The 22,278-nt window shown below is 34.0% G+C and overlaps 1 protein-coding gene across 1 annotated transcript in view; it reads left to right on the top strand.

The window, feature by feature from the left end:
* Positions 1-22,278, top strand: part of LOC126879692 (uncharacterized) — a 98,457-nt gene that overhangs the window by 73,937 nt on the left and 2,242 nt on the right. Inside the window, exons 4-5 of the mRNA XM_050642880.1 lie at positions 5,533-5,749; positions 19,662-19,794. Coding sequence (XP_050498837.1) covers positions 5,533-5,749; positions 19,662-19,794 — 350 coding nt within the window. The remainder of the gene's footprint in view (positions 1-5,532; positions 5,750-19,661; positions 19,795-22,278) is intronic.

Genomic DNA, 22,278 nt, shown 5'->3' on the forward strand with positions numbered 1-22,278 from the left:
ATCAAATTGAATAAAGTTTAAACTAATTAATGAATCGTCTTAAAAAATTTTGTGCATTACATGGAATGTTTGACTCAACTTTTCGTGCAATATGAAAGTCCTAAGGCCATTTTCGCAAAAGTTATAGCACATTTTTTTATTTTTAAAATCTTAGTTTTATTTTGCACTTTCCGAAACAAAAAAGGATCGGACCAAAATTCAGAAAGTGCCATTTTAAACCTTGGCTCATCTACAAAAAGAAAAATTGCCTGTAGCGATTTAAACGAAAAAACTGCCATTTTTGACCCTATTTGTTAATAACTAAATTTCTATTCCGAACTGTCACGGGCATTTTTGTATTTATAATGTATTAGGCACATAGTACCCAAAAAATCCATTTGCAACCTGGCTGCTCAAGTGTCCCGACAAAAACCTTAATTCTCTTGACTAATATTTGGTTGCATTGTCAGTACCCTGAATAGCTGCTTGTGAAACCGGCCACTCACGGTACTGCGGTACCGTTCGACAAGATCTTCTATGATATCAACTTTTGCAGTACTGCAGCAGGCAGGCCAGTCTGTCTGCAATAAAATTGTACGATTTCGTTGGAATCACGGTCACACACGATCAAATGGATTAATTTGATCGTGTGTGACCGGATGATTTTAGACCTGGTACCAAAAAAAGTTGATTAATAGCAAGCTGAAAATTTGTTAATAGCTTAACGTTGTCTAGTCGGACAAACTTTGATGTATGGGAATATTGGAACAGGGGAAGTTTTACTTGCGGAACAGGTTAAAAATTTGGAACATCAGACTATGAAAATGTTCCATGTATTTTGTCGGACAGAACTTCCAATCCAATTGATTTGATACCATTTCATTAAACTCTCATGCAAAAATCAGACTGGTGTTTATCACCAACTGGGAATTTTAATGAGTGGAACACAAAGAACATGTCAAATGACATTAATCGTATTGGTTAGTAATAGCAGTATGATTTTTGCATAAGAGATTAATGAAAGGGTAACAAATCAATTGTATGTTCCGTCCGACAAAATACATGGGACGTTTCGTAATCTGACGTTCCAAATTCTTAAACTGTTCCACAATTAAAAGTTCCCCTGTTCCAGTGTTCTTGTACATCAAAGTTTGTCCGACTAGATACCGTTAAGCTATTAACAAATTTTCAGCTTGCTATTATTCAATTTTTTTGGTACAAGGGATCCAGGCCTATTTCTCTGGATATTCATTCCACGCTATTTTTTCCTATATTTTCAGTCCTTCTCCATCTTAACCCATCTGGGAGTTCTTTAACTTTCTTATGTACATTGTGACTATCGTATTTTGACTGTAGAATTTTAATTTCTTTCCATTGCTGTTTCTCTTTCACTTTCTGATTTTCCTTGTTATACGCCAGTCAATGAGAGCAAGAACAGAACAAATGAAATTTTGGGAATAGCCCCTACTTATCTCATAATTGAAAGTCTACCCTATATACTATGGCGCTTTTATCTTGGGAGCGGTTCCCACCGCTTCACGGGGGTGAACATTTTTTTTGTTAAAATAACCACGAAAGTGGCTAGACAACCTAATTCTAAGCAAAAACTGTTCTATAATTTTTTTTTAAATTTAATACTTTTTGAGTTATTTGTGTTTGAAAATTGTCAATTTTCATTGAAACATAACACCTTTTTGAACAGTCTTTTGCAAATACCTTAAAAACTATGCATTTGACTAAAAAAACTGTATAAAGCATTTTTATAGCTTATAAAAAACAAAGACGCTCGTTCCTTTATAAATCTTCTAATTATAATACAAAATGGATACAGTTGGCTCCACGAGTCTTTACCCGTGCGTCATTAATACCTGGCGAGATAAAACACATATTTGATAACTCAAATTTTAACCCGTGATAGGAGCAGTAGCTACTTACTGTCACTTGCTGTTGCGTTTAGTAAATTTCAATTTCCGACTTATCATCGACTTATTTCGTATGCTTTAAATGATGGCGCACGGGTAAAGACTCGTGGACTCTTTGGTACTCTTTGGAAATCTATGGTAGGTGAAAAGAGTTTGTTTTTTTGATGCATGCTCAAATTGGTGTATTCAGCTTGAAATAACAGAGAATAGGTCGAATTTAGGTGTGTAATGCTCTCAATAACTTTTGTAGTGCTTTAAAAGACCTTTAAAATGAGAAATATTAAATGTCGCTTACGTTCAAACCAAGCGAGATATGCTGCAAGAAAAATTGATGACTAATGTATTTTAAGAAAAAATGAGAAGTATATTTATCCCCTCATCCACCAAAATTTAAATGCATCATTTTTCTTCTACAATATTTTTTATTATAATGTTATTTCTATGTTCAAAAAGTTGAACGGGTTTAAAATGAATGGTTTTTGAAAAAATAAGATCAAATTATAGAGCACAATTTTAAATTTCCTTAAAAATCTTCTTTCTCTCCATATAATTTGAAAATGATAAGAGATACAGTAATAAAAAACCAAAGGAAATTTTTTACCTAAAAAATCCCTACATTTTTATATGGAATCTTTTTTTCATGTCTCTTATTATTTTCGAGTTACATGGAAAAAAAGAAGATTTTTAAGAAAACTTAAAAATGCGCTCTATAACTTGATCTTATTTTTTTCAAAAACGATTCATTTTAAACCCGTCCAACTTTTTAAACATTGAAATAACACTATAGTTAAACGTATTGTAGAAGAAAACCAATGCATTTAAATTCTGGTGGACGAGGGGTTAAATATACTTCTCATTTTTTCTTAAAATACATTAGTGATCAATTTGTTTGCAGCATATCTTGCTTATTTTGAATGTAATAGACATTTAATATTGCTCACTAAAGGCATTTTCAAGTACCATAAAAGGTGTGAGCAGCATTATACACCTAAAATTGACCGTTTCTCTTTTATTTCAAGTTGAATACACCGATTTGAGCATGCACTGAAAAAACAAACTCTTTTCACCTACCATATATCTTTTTGTATTATAACTAGAAGATTTATTAAGAAACGAATGTCTTTAGTTTTTTATAAACTACAAAATGTTTTATATAGTTTTTAGTTAGATTCATAGTTTTTAAGGTATTGGCAAAAAGCCGTTCGAAAAGATGTAATACTTATTTCAATGAAAATAGCCAGTTTTCAACCACAAATAACTCAAAAATATTAAGTTTTCAAAAAAAATATAGAACAATTTTGCTTAGAATTAGGTTTGCTAGCCATTTCCGTGGTTATTTTCACCAAAAATTAGGGGGGGGGAGGGAACCGCCCCAAGATAAAAAGCGCCATAGTATATACGGTAGACTTTATTTCTTGAGTTGTTCCCTACTTACTGTGAAAATATCAAGTACATCGATGTAGTAGGATGGAAATCGGAGCCAAATACCCTCATTGACTGCCCTATTATTGATATATATATTATGTATTTATTATTTTATATTTTTTTGGGTCACTTTTTTGGCTTTTCTTCTTTCATCCATTAGTTTCAAGATCTCATCTGTTATCCATGATTTTGTAATGATTAATTAATCTGCTTTTAATTATTTAATCGTTTGTTCTTCCTTCGATTCCTTTCTAACTGCAGTCATTTACTCGTTTAACCCATTTTGTGCCGGTGATGCGTTTACGCAACACCTTAAATAATATTTTTTTACTTGGCATAACCCACTCACGAGGATAATGTAAGTGGTTTTCACAAAGCTAACGTTTACCATTTACTAAAAAATGAATAAATTTTATAATTTTTCTAAAGTTTGTATAGAATATATTTCCATAAAAATGAGAATAACTTAACTTTTGAACATGTGAAATTCAAATAAGCGTAATTTATTCTGTAAAATAAATAAGTAGTTTTTTTGCCTTTATTGGCTCCACAAGATTTTAAAGGTGATGTGTTTCATATAAATAAGTATATACAAGAAAGAACTTTTTTTCTAATCAATTTCAAATTTATCTGTTGCGTAAACGCATCACCGCGCACCGGTCAAATAGTAATATAAGCGGCAACGAAATTTTTAAGACTAGACCTGCAAATCTGTTATGTTATGGTTGACATTTACTGCCATAATTCAAATACATTCTGTACGTTTTTGATTGGTGTATCCACCTCCAATATGAGAAGGGATGAGTAAAGTTGCCAGTCAGTCATGCTGCTTGTAAAAATAAAAATTTCACAAAGAAAAAAATAGCAAATCCATCATCAAATCTATCACGTAAAATCCAAGTATTCCAAAATAGTACCTACTCACGCCACAGAAGGCAGAAGTACGAAGAAGATGTCAAATTTGTCACAGTCAGACAATTTTTATACATGCAAAAATTGCAACCTTTACCTTCATATTAACTAGGTACTTTTAGAATTGCCACAAATGGAACACGGCATTGACAGGTGATGTCTACGCAACACCCAGTTTTTTGCAAAAAAACATGTTTTAATTTTTTTTCTTGTTTATTTATTTTAGTTACATTATCATAATAAAAGTTATTTAAAAAATTCTCATTTTTCTTGTTTTTTCACACCTTGTTAATTAATGGGTTAACGTGTCTTGGGTCCTAATTTTTGTATTAAGGTCTTTTAGCATACGTAGATAGTATAATTGTGTTTTCCTGTAGCTACGCTATGAACTCACAAAAAACAGGACTAAGATCGAAGCCATCGAAATGTGGTTTACAGGAGAACTATACGCGTGTCCTGGACACGCTAAATGACAAGGTAATATTAAAAAAAGTAAACCAAGCTTATCTAAATTACATCGGCCACATAGCCAGAAGAACGGCGGCCATGAAACTACTGGAAGTAGGAGGAAAGGTAGAAGGTCGGAGACCAAGAGGTAGATCTCCAACATGATAGGCAGACCAAATGAAAACCCTAGTGGGAAAATTCCCATAAGGAGCCGTCCATCTTGAACAGGATCGCAGCAATTGGAAACAGCGAGATAACGGTATCTAGAGGCCCTACCAAGGTTTTGAGGATTGAGTAGGAGGATGTAAAAAAAAAGAAACCAATGTAGAACAATAAAGCTATCATCTAGATTATTACGTAGGTGTGTTTAAACAGGTGATACAAGGTGAACAGGTGAACAAAGGTGATAAAAAATATTACAACAAAATTGTTATTAAAATTAACCTTGAATATCAATGAGGCTTGGATTGCAATAGAATATATTATTTATATTTAATGTAATTTAAATTGAAGAATGATCAGAAGATGATAATATAATAAAAGATAATGAAGGGCATAACTTTCTGAATAATCTTGTATTGCACAGACCCAGCTGTGAAAGAACAGAATATTAAGTTGAAAGAAAAATGGGCGCCAAATATTTCTAGAAAAAAAATATCAAAATGAGACGGAAGATAAACAAATGAATGAATTCAAAAAAAAAAATTGGAATAAAATAATTATGCGGAGAAAAATAAAAAAACACGTGACTTTTTTTGTGAATATTTAGTTTTATTTTTGTTCTTTTTCAATTTTTGGTTCATAATAATTATATAGGTGTACTATAAATATTTTGTTTTTGTTTTAGGAATCATTTAAAGATTTGGGAGTATGTTTAAACAAAGAAAAATTGTATGTATCTCCAAGAGAAGATTTTCTTAGGAATCTTAAAGAATGCAGCGTTGAACCAATTAAATTAGTAAAATCATGTTTAACAAGGGAACAAAGTTATTTTCCCGATTTCCTGTATAATATGGCTAAAGCTCAAATTGACTTAATATACGATAATCGTGACGTTATATCGAGTAAGAATAATCATCTTTATTTCTGTAATCATTTGTCATGTAGTCGTTATGTTCATATCATTAACATAATTCTTCTTCTTTACTTGTCGTCTCTAATGAAAATTGGCGATGACTTCTGCAAATTCATCTCGGTCCTGTGCTTTTTCCTCATTTTTCATTTGAATCCTATTAGATTTCCTCCTATTTGTCATTTCATTATTAGTTGCAGGAAGTTATATCTCTGTTGTCTAAATAGATCTCTCAGATATGATGTTTTCCGTTTTTAATAATTTCTACTAGTTCATGACCTCTCTTCACACATCTTATAGTCTAATAGCTGGGAGCAGATTTTGTGCGTGATAAGTAATATGGAAAAACTATACGGGGATATGTTGAATTAGTTGTGTACATGACTTTTCCCAACGGGCGGAAACCAGAGTGGGGGACGAGGGTAGTTACAGGGGGTCAAAGTCGCGGTTTTATTATTTTTTTTTGTGACGCTCATGATCGAGATAGTGCACCAAAATTTGGAATTAAGTAGGTCATGACGTAACTAAGTAAAATTTATATAGGCTGAACGATGCGTGGCCGACAAAGGGGTGGGGGTAGGGGTGAATATAAAAAATATAAGGGGTTTTTTGCGACGTTCGTGATTGAGATAGTGTACCAAAATTTGGGAATAAGTAGACAATGACATAACTAAGTAAAATCTCCAGAGCCGGAAACCAGAGTGAAGGACGAGGGTAGTTATAAGGGGTCAAATTCGCGGTTTTTATTATTTTTTTTGTGACGCTCATGATCCACATAGTGCACCAAAATTTGGGAGTATGTAGGTCATGACGTAACTAAGTAAAATCTCCAGGCGTGGAACGCTGCGTGGCCAGCAAAGGGGTGGGGCAGGGGTGAATATAAAAAATATAAGGGTTTTTTTGCGACGTTCGTGATTGAGATAATGCACCAAAATTTGGAAATAAGTAGACCATGACATAACTAAGTAAAATCCCCAGAGGCAAAAACCAGAGGGGGGGACGAGGGTAGTTATAAGGGATAAAAGTCTCGGTTTTTATTATTTTTTTTGTGACGCTCATGATGGAGATTTTGGAGTACCAAAAAACGCACCAAAATTTTGGAGTAAGTAGGTCATGACGTAACTAAGTAAAATCTCCAGGTGCGGAACGCTGCTTGGGGTACAAAGGGGTGGCAGGCAGGGGTGAGTATAAAAATATAAGGGACTTTTTTGGCCGTTTGTGATGGAAATAGTGCACCCAGAATTTGGGAATAAGTAGATCATGACATTACTAAGTAAAATCCCAGGTGCGGAATGCTGCGTGGGGGACAAATGTTGTGCTGCGTCACAAAAAAAATAATACAAACTGCGATTTTGACCCCTCAAAACTACCCTCATCCTTAACTCTGGTCTCCGCCCCTAGAGATTGTGCTTAGTTACGTCATGATCTACTTACTCCCAAATTTTGGTTCACTGTCTCGATCACGAACGTCACAAAAATTCCCTTATAATTTTTATATTCACCCATGCCCCCACTCCTTTGTCAGCCACCCAGCGTTCCGCCCCTGGATATTTTACTTAGCTACGTCAGGACCTATTTATTACCAAATTTTGTTACACTATCTCGATCATGAGCGCCACAAAAAAAAATAATAAAAACCTCGATTTTGACCCCTTATACCTACCCTCGTCCCCACTCTGGTTTCCGGCCGTTGGGGAAAGTCATGTACACAGCTAATTCAACATATCCCCGTATAGTTTTTCCATATTACTTATCACGCAAAAATCCGCTTCTATCTCTCCGACTATTAAACCTTCTTCATTTGTAACATGATCAGTCCATAGAACTTTTTAGTCTAAGAGCTAGTGAACCCTCCGGCTAACGGTCTTCCTGTAAGGCTAGAAATTTGTATAGTGATAATTCATAGCACACCAAGGCTAAAAACCATGACCAGGCAGGCATCAGCCCTGCACGTGTATCTACCAGGTGAATCGATAAGTGCATAGTTTAGGGGAAAAATACTACTTTCTCCTGTAAACTTTGAATTTAAGTATGTGTTTGTGTAAGTCATTTAGAAGAAATGTGTACAATGACAGGCGATTCTGAACAGCATAAGACCTTGCTAGGCGAGGGGAAAATTAGGGGTTTTTCCTAAAATTATTTTTTTTTGCATCGAACAAAGTTTTTTTAGGTATTTTGAATCACTTAAAACAGAAAAGGTCTTTAGTGATTATCTCTTACGTTAATAGTTTATGTTATATGTACATATAAGTTATTAAAAATTTTGAAAATTGCGAAATCGACCATTTTTAACCCTAAATCGGACATTTAACTAAAAATTTCAATGTTACCAAGGTAGGTAGATATTATTTAAATATTGATTGATGAAATCCCGAAGAGTATTTTGCAATACAATATCGACAACCCCTTTGTTTTTTAATTGCTACTCAAGCGGGCGCGACACTGTAGTGGAAGACGTTTGAGTTTACATAAATTCATTATCTCGAGAATGGGCAAATTTGAAGAGAAATCCTCGGACAGGTCGATTTTTATTCTTAAATTAGGACTTTTTGGCATATATATAATACTAGATACGTCATCCATCTGGGCGTGATGACGTAATCGATGATTTTTTTTAAATGAAAGTAGGGGTTGTATGATAGTTCATTTGAAAGGATATTTAGTTTTCTATTCAGTAATATAAACATTAACATAATTATTTATACAGAGTGTACAAAAAAAATTTTTTTTATTAAATTAATTTAGACAAAAAGAAGATAAATTTTATTTGTACACCCTGTATAAATTTATGTTAATGTAAATGAGTTATCACACAACCCCTACTCTCATTTTAAAAAAATCATCAATTACGTCATCACGCCCAGATGGATGACGTCACTAATATTATATATGCCAAAAAGTCCTAATTTAAAAACAAAAATCGACCTGTCTAAGGATTTCTTTTCAGATGTGCCCATTCTCGAGATAATGAATTTATGCAAACTCAAACGTCCTCACTTATAATACAGTGTCGCGCCCGCTTGATTAGCAATTAAAAAACAAAGGGGTTTTCGATATTGTATTGCAAAAAACTCTTCGGGATTTGATCAATAAATATTTAAAGAATATCTGCCTACAGTTACATGTCCGATTTAGGGTTAAAAATGGCCGATTTCGCAACTTTCAAAATTTTTAATCGCTTATATAACAAAAACTTTTAACCTAAGAGAAAAATCACTAGAGACCTTTTCTGTTTGGAATGATTCAAAAATCCTAAAAAAACTTGGTTCGATGCAAAAAATAATTTTAGGAAAAACCCCTAATCTTTCCCCTCGCCTGGTAAGGTCTTATGCTGTTCAGAATCGCCTGTCATTGTACACATTTCTTCTAAATGACTTACTTAAACACATACTTAAATTTAAAGTTTACAGGAGAAAGTTTATTTTTCCCCTAAACTATGCACTTTTCGATTCACCTGGTAGATACACGTGCAGGGCTGATGCCTGCCAGGTCATGGTTTTTAGCGTTGGTGTGCTATGAATTATCACTATACAAATTTCTAGCCTTACAGGAAGACCGTTAGTCGGAGGGTTCACTAGCTCTTAGACTATTTAGAATTCGGAGGCATATCCACATTTTAAAGTTTTCCAGGCGACGTAACGAGCTAATTGTCAGCATCCAGGTGCCTAGATAATTGCAATATATGAGACATGTCATGAGGGGCGATTGTTATAATTTGTTGCAATTAATAATACAAAGAAGAACACAGGGTAGAAGAAGTCGTAGAAGGAGACGCATCTCATAGTTAAACAATTTGAGAGCTTGTTTTAATTGCACTTCGGCTGATCTGTTTAGAGCAGCGGTATCGAAAGTGCCACTTGTCATGATGGTTGCTAAACTTCTTGGAGGAGACGGCACATGAAGAAAAAGACGACAGCGCATATGCGATGTAGTAGGATACTCTGTATATAGATATAGAATTTTATCATGCAATATTTTAGAGTTAGATCAAGATATTGGTTGGTGAGAAATTGTTTCGTTTTTAGAAATGCGTTTTCTGCATTTTACTTTTTGTTCTTTACAACTCCTTTCTAATAAATACATTTTTGTTCCAAAAGAGTTCACGTATTATGTCTATATCAATGCGATCAATGTTTTTTTATACATATTTATTGTAAACATTTTGTAAATATTAATATTATATAGTCTGTTCGCTAAACTCAGACGCAACTTTCTAGATATTTTAGTCGATAATTTTGCAAAATTGGCAAAAAATAATTTTTAAATAGTTAATAATCACTAAGTATTTAGTAATTTTGCCAATTTTTGCAAAATTGGCAAAAAACAAAAAAATTATCGACTAAAATATCTAGCCAGTTGCGTCTGAGTTTAGCGAACCGACTATATCATTACTTACAGTATGGTACGTTCTTTAACAGTAAAATATTGCAAAACCTCTAAATTTTAAAGAACCGATCGGATTGACATGAAATTTGGCATACACATAGCTAACAAGTCAAAAAAAGTGATATTGTGCCGGTATGTGCTTTTGCCTTGGGGGTGGTTTTCACCCCCTCTTTGGGGTGAAAAAATATTCGTCCAAAGTAAGTCCGGAAATGGATAAACTGACTAATTTTAAGTAACTTTTGCTCTATAGAGTTTTTTCACTGAGTCAATATTTTCGAGTTATTTTCCAGTGAATATGTTCATTTTTTCAACGAAATAACCACGCTTTTAGACGGTTTTTCGCAAATAACTCAAATAGTGAAAAAACATTCTCAGCAAAAATATAGCCTGTAAAAAGTATAAAAAAATGGTGTATATATCACGTCTCCATATCTAGTAGAAGCAGAGTTATAGCTAATGAAAAATAGGTTCATATTCGTCAAATCCAAATGGAATATTTTAACGTGAAATTACCAAAAATGAAGCACATTTCGGGGAAAACTCATTACAAATTATTTAAAGTATTTAAAAATAGCTTCATTTTTGTTTTATAAAAAAATTTCTAGCATCAAAATTAAACAAGTTACGATCAAAATAAAGTTAGTCCCTTTTTTTGGTAAAAAAATCGGGAAAATCACCCCCTAATTAGTATCTCAAATGAACTTAATCGTTACGGCTTCACAAGTTTCTTGACTCGTGTATGTATTGTTTATATATATTTTTTTTTTTTTTTTTTTTTTTTTTTTTTTTTTAACCCCACATTTATTACAATCTATCTATACAATCTAAACCTAAATGTTTAGGTAGATAACAGACAATAAGTAATAGGACTGACAATAATTAGGAATGACATGTAGGGAGGCATCCAGTGATGCACCCCTTTTTTAAAACTTAGCCTACAACACTGACTATTTCTGACATAAACTTATACACATTAATTTAGTACCTATTGTTCACTTAACTCTAACGGAACTTTTCGTTTTAACCTACGAACAGTACGCGGTTTATTCACTAAATTTTTTGCTAACACGTTTGGATGCACTTTAAGTTTTTCTGTATGTTTTTTCGCGCACTTTTTGATGTCATCTTTGACGTATGGTAGTCCGGCGTCCCGATGGATGGCTTCATTGGTTATGAACCATGGAACTCCTAGTATTGATCTCAATATTTTGGACTGAAATCTTTGTATGATTTCAATGTTGGAATGTGCGGCGGTTCCCCATAATTCTATCCCATAAGTCCACACTGGTTTTAGGATGGATTTGTAGATTAATATTTTATTTTCAGTTGATAGTTTTGATTTTTTGCCCAACAGCCAATATATGGTTCTTAACTTATGACCCAGTTGTTTTCGCTTAGTAAATATATGCTTCCTCCAGTTTAATCTTCTGTCCAAGTACATACCTAGATATTTGACTTCATCCCCTTGTGGGATTCCTTTATCGTTTAAGTATACAGCCGGACATGTTTCCCTACGCGTGGTAAATGTTAGGTGTAGCGATTTGTTTTCATTAATTTTGACTCTCCATTTTGGCATCCATTGTTGAATTTTATTTAGATTATTTTGTAAGATTTCTGAGGCTATTTTGGGATTTTTGTTCGATGATAGTATTGCCGTATCATCCGCAAATGTGGCTGTAGTGATATGTGTATCTGTCGGTAAGTCAGCAGTGAATATAAGGTATAATATAGGTCCTAGTACACTTCCTTGGGGCACCCCAGCGAGAATTTGTTGTATGTTTGTGTATTCATTCTCATACTTTACCTGGAAGTTTCTGTTGGTGATATATGACTTTAAGAGTATATAGTAATTTGTAGGTAAATTCTGTTTTAGTTTACATAATAGGCCTTTATGCCAGACTTTATCAAATGCCTGACTTACGTCCAGAAATACCGCCGAGCAGTACCTATTATTTTCAAAGTCCTCGTTGATTCTCTCTACAATTCTATGTACCTGTTGTATTGTTGAATGTTGTTTTATAAACCCAAATTGGTGTGGTGGTATTAGTTTTTTGTTTTCTAGTATAGGCATTAGCTTAGTAAGTGTCAGCTTTTCAAAAACTTTGGATACCACGGGAAGAAGACTAATAGGACGGTAGGACTGTACATTTTCTGGTTCTTTTCCTGGCTTTGGTATCATTGTTATTTGTGCTAGTTTCCACTGTGATGGGAAATGACCTAGTCTCATTATAGAGTTAAATAACTGTGTCAGAAATTGGAAGCCTTTCTCTGGGAGTTGCTGAAGAGTTTTTCCTGTAATCAGGTCGTATCCTGGAGCCTTTTTTGGATCGATGTTGTGTTGTATAATATTTTTTACCTCATTTTTTGTGAATCTTTTTTCAGGAAGTTCTAGTTGATAAGGTTTTGTGAGTATCGAAATAATTTCTTCTTCAGATTGTAGTGAGTAACTTCCCTCATTTGATGTAAAGACTTTTTTAAGGTGTGTCGCAAATGTTTCGGCCTTTTCTAGAGGACTTCTCGCCCATTGTCCTGTTTGTGTTCTTAGTGGTGGGACTGTATAGTTCTGCCTTCGTAGAGTCCTTGTAGCCTTCCATAACGAGTAGTCAGTAGCTTGAGTTGCATCTAGTTTTTGTAGGTATTCCTGAAAGCTTGCATTTTTTTCTGCTATTATCAATTTTTTTAGGTCTTTTTGTGCTTTATTGAGGTTTGTTTTACTTTGAGGTGATCTTGATAATTGCCATTGTTTTCTGAGTCTTCTTTTCTCAATTATTTTTTCATGTATTGTATTGGAACAGTGTTTGTTCATATGTCGATTTGTAGGTAATGGTGTTGAGTTCCATGCTGCTTCCTGTAAAACTGTGTTAAAATGTTCTACTGCTTGTTCGATTTGTTTATCGGTCTTTAGTGGGATGTCTAAATTGATTTGATTATTTACTTGATATCTAAAATAACTCCAATTTGTTTTGTTGTTGTGTAATATACAGCTCCTTTCTATTTTTGTTATGTTTTTGCTTACAGTTATGATAACAGGTGAATGGTCAGAGGATAAATCGTAACAAGACTTTGGTTTAAAGTATTTTTCATTTATTCCTCTCACTATAACAAAATCGAGGAGATCTGGAATTTTCGCAGGGTCTGTAGGCCAGTATGTTGGCCCCCTTGTGGTTACTATGTTCAGATTATCTATTAGTATTTCTTTTTGTAGTTCACGGCCTTTGGTATTAATAAGTCTAGATCCCCACATTAGATGTTTTGAATTGTAGTCTCCGCCACAAATAAACCTAAGTCCAAGTGTATCAAAAAAGGTTTTAAATTCTGGTTGTTTAATTGAATGTTTTGGTGGACAATATATAGCTGAAAAAGTTATAGGTCCTGTCCAGTCTTCTACAACTACATTTGTGGCCTGAATATGTGCTTTTTGATAGTGAGTTGTCTGGTAATGTTTGATGTTGTTTCTTATAATGATTGCTGTCCCACCATGTGCAGTTCCATCTGGATGTGTTGTGTGATATATTTTATAGTTGTGAAATTTTATGAAACTTTTTTTCGTGAAGTGTGTTTCTGAAATCAGTATTATGTCTAATTGGTGATTAGCTATAAATGCATACAACTCATGTTTGTGTTGTGTCAAGCCATTAGCATTCCATATGGCAAATTTTAGTGTATTAGCCATTAGTTCATTTTTGAGACAAGTGTTGTTAATAAGTTTAGCATGGTGCTCATTTGTTCCATAAGCCCTTTCATTATATTCTTTAACTCCTGCATGTCATTTGCCTGAGTGACCATTGTAATATCTTGTTGGTTGGTATTTACCATTTGAGCATATGTAGGTCTTTGTGTTGTACTTATATTTGTTGTAGCCACTGGTAGCTGTTGGTTTTGTAGTTGATTCGGTGACTCTTTCTTTCTTAAGGTTGGAAATCTTGCTTCTTGCAGTTGTTTATGTACACTGCATCCTCTGTAATTCGCTGGGTGGTTATTACCGCAAAGTACACACTTTACTAGATCAGATCTAATTTTGTTACGGCAATCAGCTGTTTTGTGATTTAGAGCACATTTTACACACCTGTATTGATGATAGCAGAAATTTTTTGTGTGACCATATCTTTGACATCTGGTACATTGTACTAATTCATGTACATGTATTGTTTATATGATCTGTAAGTTTCATCGGTTCATAGTCCTTATTTTTGAAAGAGCTGCAGTTAAAAGGGGTTGAACGAGTCACTGATCACGAATGTATGGAAATTTAGAAACTCCAAATCTTAATAAATTTTTGTCTAACAGAAAAACAAAAAAATACATGATATTCAGAAAACAAATGCTGACTGTTTTTGTTTTTTGAGATTTTTGATATCTCTAACAATTTTTAAGTTATTTTGAAAAAAAGCATATTTTTCGAAATTAAAATTTTTAAAAATTTTATTTTAAAACCAATTTTTTTAAAAAATAAGCACTTTGAATCGATGAAACTTACAGATTATATAAACACAACATAAATAAAATAATTTGTGGAGCGGTAACGATTAATCTCATTTAAGTTGCTAATTAGGGGGTGGTCATCCCACTTTTTTTGCCAAAACAGAAGGGACCAACTTTATTTTTAACGTAACTTGCTTAAATTTAATGCTAGAAACTTTTTATAAAAACAGAAATAAAGCTTTTTTAAATACTTCAAAAAAGTTAAAATGGGTTTTCCCCAAAAAGTGCTTAATTTTTTGGATATTTCACGTCGAAATATTCTATTTGAAATTTGGTGAATATGAATCTATTTTTCATTGGCTATAACTCTGGTTCTACGAGGTCCAGAGACCGAACGCGTACACCATTTTCTTTTACTTTTTAACAGGCTATATTTTTGCTAAGGACGTTTTTCTCAAAATACTTACTTTTTGAGTTATTTGCGAGAAACCGTCTAAAAATGTGGTTATTTTGTTGAAAAATGAACATATTCACTCGCAAATAACTAGAAAAGTTTTGACTTGGCGAAGAAGCTCTATAAAACAAAAGTTACTTAAAATTAGCCAGTTTACCCATTTCCGGACTTATTTTGGGCATATATTTTTTCACCCCCAAGTGGGGGTGAAAGTCAATCCCAGGGCAAAAGCACACATCGGCACATCACTTTTTTTCTTTGACATGTAAGCTATGCGTATTCCAAATGTCATGTCAATCCAAGTGGTTCTTTAAAATTTAGAGCAAAAACCGTGAAAGAATGTACTAGTATTAACAAGTTTGAATAAATTAACATACTACCAACTACAATCATCTTTTATACGTTATTTTGAAGTCTTCCAGCAGTTCGAAAACCAACGTTTTTCTAGAGTGTACCTACATGATTTTTTTTAAAACAATCATGTCATAATTGAATCGAGTGGCTTTACTTAGTTATCATTGTAGTAGGTACCTAAATATAGTACTCCCATTTTTGTAATAGACACATTAATATGTATGTCGGTGGATTGCTATTGTTCGAGGTGTGAAATTACATAAACAATGAATCGTGAAAAAAAAAACCGACATGAAAAAGAGAAAAGTCATAGAAGCGGCCGTCACCCTACTCAACGAAGAAAAGTGTAGCAAACCCATCAGCATAATGCAGCAATTGGTTGCAAATACTAAAAGAAGAACTCAACAACAAGAAAATACCAGCAATATTGGAGTAAAAGATGTCGAAGAACAAATAATCGATAATATCATACACAATACATATTATCCAGTACACAATACACGATCACAGACCTATGTACAAAAATTAAAAAACTTACATAAGCGAATACACAAACAAATTAACACAAAATAATACACAAAAACAGTCAGGAATTTTATGTCCCTATGGTAATAATGCGGGTAGCGGGTAGGAACTCCTTTGGAGTCCTTTGGACTCTATTGGATAGTCCTATAAGGAAAGTGAGTCAATCCCTGCCCCCGCAGATTCCAGAAGCTTCTTGACCCGGGAAGCTAGCACCTGCTAAGGGTCCCTTGTCCAGGGTCACGGATGAAGTCCAGAACGGCATCCAAGGCGACGAAGAATACTTCCGGTACGGCGAAGATGGCGGAGCTGGCAACCCTCGATTTTAAGGGTAGTATAAGATCATAAACCTAGAAGCGTCTGACCCGGAGCGGGCGGCTTCAAACAGCGTCGGTACTCACAATGAGCGGCTGAATTAAAAACTCACCAACCCGCCTTGCCAGCGAGGTGTTTCAAGGCAACTACCTCCCAACAAAATGTCAGATTTTAAAACAAAAGCGGATGTACCCCAGGTGAGTATAGCGAGAAATTGAAACTCTCTGATTTATCAGTCTGTCCCAAGGATTCTGGGAAGGATTCTGGGGGGGGGGGGGACAAAAAACGGACGACGCGAAAGACGAAAAAACCTCTAACACTCTTTATCTGCACCTATAATGCCAGAACATTATTATCTGAAGAAAAAGTCACTGAAATGGAAATCGAGATGTCAAAAGTAAAATGGGATATCATTGGAGTCAGTGAAGTAAGACGACATGGAGAAAACCTGAAAACACTAAAATCAGGGCATATATTTTATAGTATAGGTAGTGAAACCGAATCAATCGGGGGAGTCGGATTCTTTATACACAAAAGACTTGCAGATGACATAGTGATTACAAGAAGTATATCCATAAGAGTAGCCTATTTAATCGTAAAGCTAAACCGAAGGTGTAAAATAAAGATTATTCAGGTATACGCACCAACAACGGACCATCCGGATGAAGAGATTGAAGACTTCTACGATGACATCTCAATGGCACTGAAAGAAACACCAACACATTACACGAATATATGCGGCGACTTTAACGCAAAGATCGGTCTAAAGCAGTATGAACAGGAAACAGCACTAGGTAAATTTGGATCCAAAGGCAGAAACGAGCGTGGCCAAACACTACTAGAATTTCTATTACAACAAAATATAAACCAGATGAATAGTTTCTTCTCTAAAAAAGATCACAGAAGATAGACGTGGAAAAGCATAGATGGTAAGACCAGAAACGAGATAGACTACATAATCAGTGACAAAAAATATATATTCAACGATGTCACAGTCCTTAATAGCTTTACCACAGGCAGAGGTCATAGAATGGTAAAAGCCAAACTAAAATTAGACTTAATAACAGAAAGATCCAAAATGATTAGGAAGAAAGCCAACCCAATATGGAACGAGCCAACGAATTTAAATGAATATCAAGGCAATATCAATAAAATCCTACAACAAAATGAATGCATAAATAATGTAAATGCCCTAAATGAAAATATCGTAGAAGCTGTTCGAGAGGCTCAAGTAAAATGCTGCCCTAAAAGACGCCAAGACGAAAAAATAACCATTGAAACAAAGCAACTAATGGAAACTAGAAGAAAAATCAAAGGAAACGAAAGTACTGATGAAGAAGAACTGCGAAAAATAAACAAAGAAGTATCAAAAGCTATAAGGTAAGGTTTAAGGAAATTTAAGAATGAAAAAGTCCAGCTAACTATATGTATAAGAGAACAAAATTCTGAAAGTCCTGAGAAGACGGCTAAACAATGGAAAATGCGAAATACATAAACTAAAGGACAAAGAAGGAGTCCCCACATCAAATAGAGAAGAACTACTACACATAGTTGAAGACTTCTATCAAGAACTATATACAAGCCAAAGAGAAGACCAAAAGAATTTGGAAGCCGCTGCATCACGCAAAATCATCAACCAGGGTTCAGAGCTCATGCCAGAGATCACACTAAGCGAAATCCAGGACGCAATGAAAAAGATGAAAAACAACAAAGCGCCAGGAGAAGATGGAGTCGTAATAGAAGCTATAAAAATAGGTGGACGTACCCTTCTTAACCAAATAAAAATTTTGTTTAACCTTTGTCTAACAGATTGTTGCATACGGGAAACATGGAACAATGCAGTAACAATTTTACTACACAAGAAAGGAGACAAGGCGCACCTAGAAAACTATAGACCAATCAGCTTATTGAACCACATCTATAAAATGTTTACCCGAATCATTACGACAAGACTAGAAAAAAAGTTAGATTTCTGCCAACCCCGAGAACAAGCTGGATTCCGCTTAAAATTCGGAACAAACGATCACCTACAAACAGTAAAAACCTTAATAGAAAAGTCGATAGAATATAACAGACCACTGGTACTTATCTTCGTAGACTTTTACAAAGCCTTCGACACTGTGGAATTAGACAGCATTATAACTGCTCTGAACAATAGTAGAATATATTACCGGTTTACAAAGTTAGTGCAAACATTATACCAAAACGCCACAATGCGTGTAAAACTTCATGATACTACCAGAGAGATTCATATCAAGCGGGGTGTGAGACAGGGTGACACTCTCTCACCTAAATTATTTATTGCGGTTCTCGAATACGCCTTTAAAATGCTAAAGTGGGAAAATAGAGGAATAAAAATATATGGAGAAATGCTCAATCATCTGCGTTTTGCCGACGATATAGTACTTATTACCGAAGATCTGGGTGAAACACAACAAACGCTACTAGAATTAGAAAACTTATCTTCAACAATAGGTCTAAAAATGAACATCAGTAAGACCAAATTTATGACAAATTTAGTTCCCAGCTAACACCTAACCATCCAAAATCAAGTGGTAGAATTAACAGAAAAGTACATATATCTCGGTCATAAAATCAGAATAGGCAAGGACAATCAGACTTGCGAATTTCAACGACGAATAACACTTGCTTGGACGGCGTATGGTTCACTAAGAGATATCTTTAAGAGCAACATCCCGACAGCTATGAAACGGAAGACATTTGACCAATGCGTTCTTCCTATTATGACATACGCAGCAGCAACTCTCACGCTCACAAAAACAACAGCACTAAAAATGCGAGTGGCACAAAGGCGTATGGAAAGATCGATTCTCGGCGTGACAAAAAAGACAAAATAAGGAACCAAGACTTAAGGAAAATAACAGGTATCACTGATGTCGTTGAACGTATAGCCAAGCTGAAATGGAATTGGGCAGGTCACATAGCGCGACTGAAAGACTCAAGATGGACCAGAAAACTAATTGACTGGCGCCCAAGAGAAGATAAACGCAGCAGAGGACGACCACCAACACGCTGGATGGACGACATTAACCGAATATCCAAGAAATGGCAAGAAGAAGCACAGAACCGTGAAGAGTGGCGAAGAATGGGAGAGACCTATGTCCAGCAGTGGACAGAAGAGGTTGTATGATAATGATGATGAGGGTAATAATATCACCCACACAAAATGTATTTCAACCACACACTTGCTGTAGCATATAAGATCTAGGCCAAGTATATCAGTTTCTGAAAAGACATACATAACCCAATAAAACTGGATTGTAACATATGCCAAGAATTTTGAGAATAATCTTTTTTAACTTCTTAATCTAAGAAACGTCAAATATTAGTTAATTACAAATTTTCATTACACTAATAACTGTGACTCAATCCAAACATAATACTTAAATATATTATATTATATATGTAGTACAAAATAATAATTTTTTAGTTTATGTTCCTGTATGCAGAAAAATGTTTGAAAACCCGGAAATCAAACGAAATTATCTGAACTGCCTAACAAAATCTAATAAGAATCATAACAGTTCTACAGAAATTCCTCCATCTGTTGAAACTTATTGCGAGTAAGTATTTATAGACAAAATGATAAATTAAATATTAAAATAAGATGTAACATCAAGTGCTATTTACTAAAGAGTCTTGCCTGATTTAATAAGAAGAAGACGAAGATGTAATAGGTTATATGCATGTAATGGTATTATTTAAAAAACGAAGAAAAAATCGATTTTTCTTAAGTTATATAGCAGGGGTGGCCAAGATCCTTGATAATCGGGCCATTTTTCAAAATTTGAAATTTTTGTCACTGTTCGGACTACACAAATTTTAAAGTGAAATAAAATGGTTTACCTCGTTGATTCAAATATGCAAATATTTCTATAAGCAACCTTTACTCATTCAGGATACTTCAATTCTTCATCATCCTTCCATCTTTTTCTCGGACGGCCTACTGATCTTCTACCGTCTCTCAAAAAACACTCTCTTTAACAGTATGTCTCCGTCTAATCTTACCATATGACTCGCCCATATTATCTTAGATTTTACATATCTTACGAAGTTTTCAGTCCATACACAGTCACCAATTCAACTTTGCGGCGCCTTCTCCACTCTCCTGTCAATTCATCTCTTTGAGGGCCAAATATCATTCTGAGAACTTTCCTTTCAAACACCAGTAGCTTATATATTTCCCGCTGATGTAGAGTCCATGTTTCACTTACATATGTAACAATTGAGCGAATAACTGACATACAGTCTTAATTTAGATTGTCTTTGCAGCAGCTTAGATCTTAGTAATGATGACAGGGAGTATTATGCTCTTTTCCACGCAGCTATTCTTGCTGATACCTCTTTTTATATGTGGTTTTCATTTGTGATTAGCGCCCCTAGATATTGAAACTCTTTTACTACTTCGAAGTTGTGGTAATTATTAGTTATGTTCTGCCAAACTCTTGGTCTTGGATTTTTGGTTACTAATGTATTTCGTCTTTTCTTCATTTATTCGACGGCCCAGACAACCTCTTTCTTCCTCGAGTTATGAAAACACCTCTTTCACGTCTTGTAGATTGAGCGACTGCACCTAGATCATCAGCAAATGCTAACAATAGTTTTGATTCTCGATTCGAAAATGACCCTGTCGAGGCAGATAAAGGGCCTATTATAAATATCTCGAGAACTAAAGGTAACTGAATTATGGAAATTGGAATAATGGGGTTTGGAAGACTGATCTATTTAATGAAAATATTTTCATCTACATGGTACTTCCGGTTATACCGGAAGTTGCTTATAACTTCGTTTTTTTAAATACGACACCCTGTATATTTTGACATTTTTAGATTCTCGTCGATTTCGTCTTTCTTAAAATATAATGTTTTGTAACATTATACACGGTAGGTTAAAAGATAATTACGTTTTCTTATTAATTTCGTAGCAATATTCACATCCTGTAGGATTGTAGTAGTTTGACATAATAAACTCTATTTATGTTCGTATGATTTTTAATATATAGTATTTTTACTACAAAAACGTTATTACGTAGGTCAAAATTTTTGACGTAAAAGAACTGTCAAAACATTAGAATGTGACTTTTCATTATTACTATATTTATTATAAACACGGCAATAATGACAAGTCACATTCTAATGTTTTGACAGTTCTCTTACGTCAAAAATTTTGACCTACGTAATAACGCTTTTGTAGTAAAAATACTATAGTCTACTATTGTTAACAATTATCAGTATAACTAAGTTTTTAATTTTAGTATGCAGGGTGGGTCTAAACTCGGAATGAGTATTTTCTGAGTTTTCTTAAATGAAACACCCAATATTTTAGTATTGTAATGAAATGATATTTTATGGTACTTTTTATTTTTTATGCATTCCCTATATCTAACTGCTTTAATTTGTGCTTAATTGTTAATCGCACCAACAATCTTAACTTCGATAGTATTTTGACAGTTCAACCATTATTGGCAATTTTAAGTATCAGTCTAGATTAATATGTATTTATTTCCAAAAAAATATTTGTGATTGAATATTTTCACGGCCAACCTAATACAATTTCACATATTTTGTGTTGCAAATAATGTTTTGCTTGAATCACCAATAACTCACAAATTAAAGCAGTTAGGTATAGGGAGTGCTTAAGTAATTAAAATGTACCATAAAACGACATTTCATTACAATACTAAAATACAGGGTGTTCCATTTAAGAAAACTCGGAAAATACTAATTCCGAGTTTCGACCAACCCTGTATACTAAAACGAAAAATTTAACTATACCAATAATTCCTAACAATAGTAGACTATATTAAAAATCATTTGAACATGAATAGAGTTTATTATGTCAAACTACTACAAGCCTACAGGGTTGCTACGAAATTAATAAGAAAACGTAATTATCTTTTAACCTACCCTATATAATATTACAAAACTTTATATATAAAGAAACAAAAAATCGATAAGATTTCAAAAATATAAAAATATACAGGGTGTCCCATTTAAAAAAAACGAAGTTACAATCAACTTCCGGTATAACCGGAAGTAGCAAAGAGA

The sequence above is a fragment of the Diabrotica virgifera genome, chromosome 2, assembly GCF_917563875.1.
Source record: "Diabrotica virgifera virgifera chromosome 2, PGI_DIABVI_V3a".
NCBI classification, from domain to species: Eukaryota; Metazoa; Arthropoda; class Insecta; order Coleoptera; family Chrysomelidae; genus Diabrotica; species Diabrotica virgifera.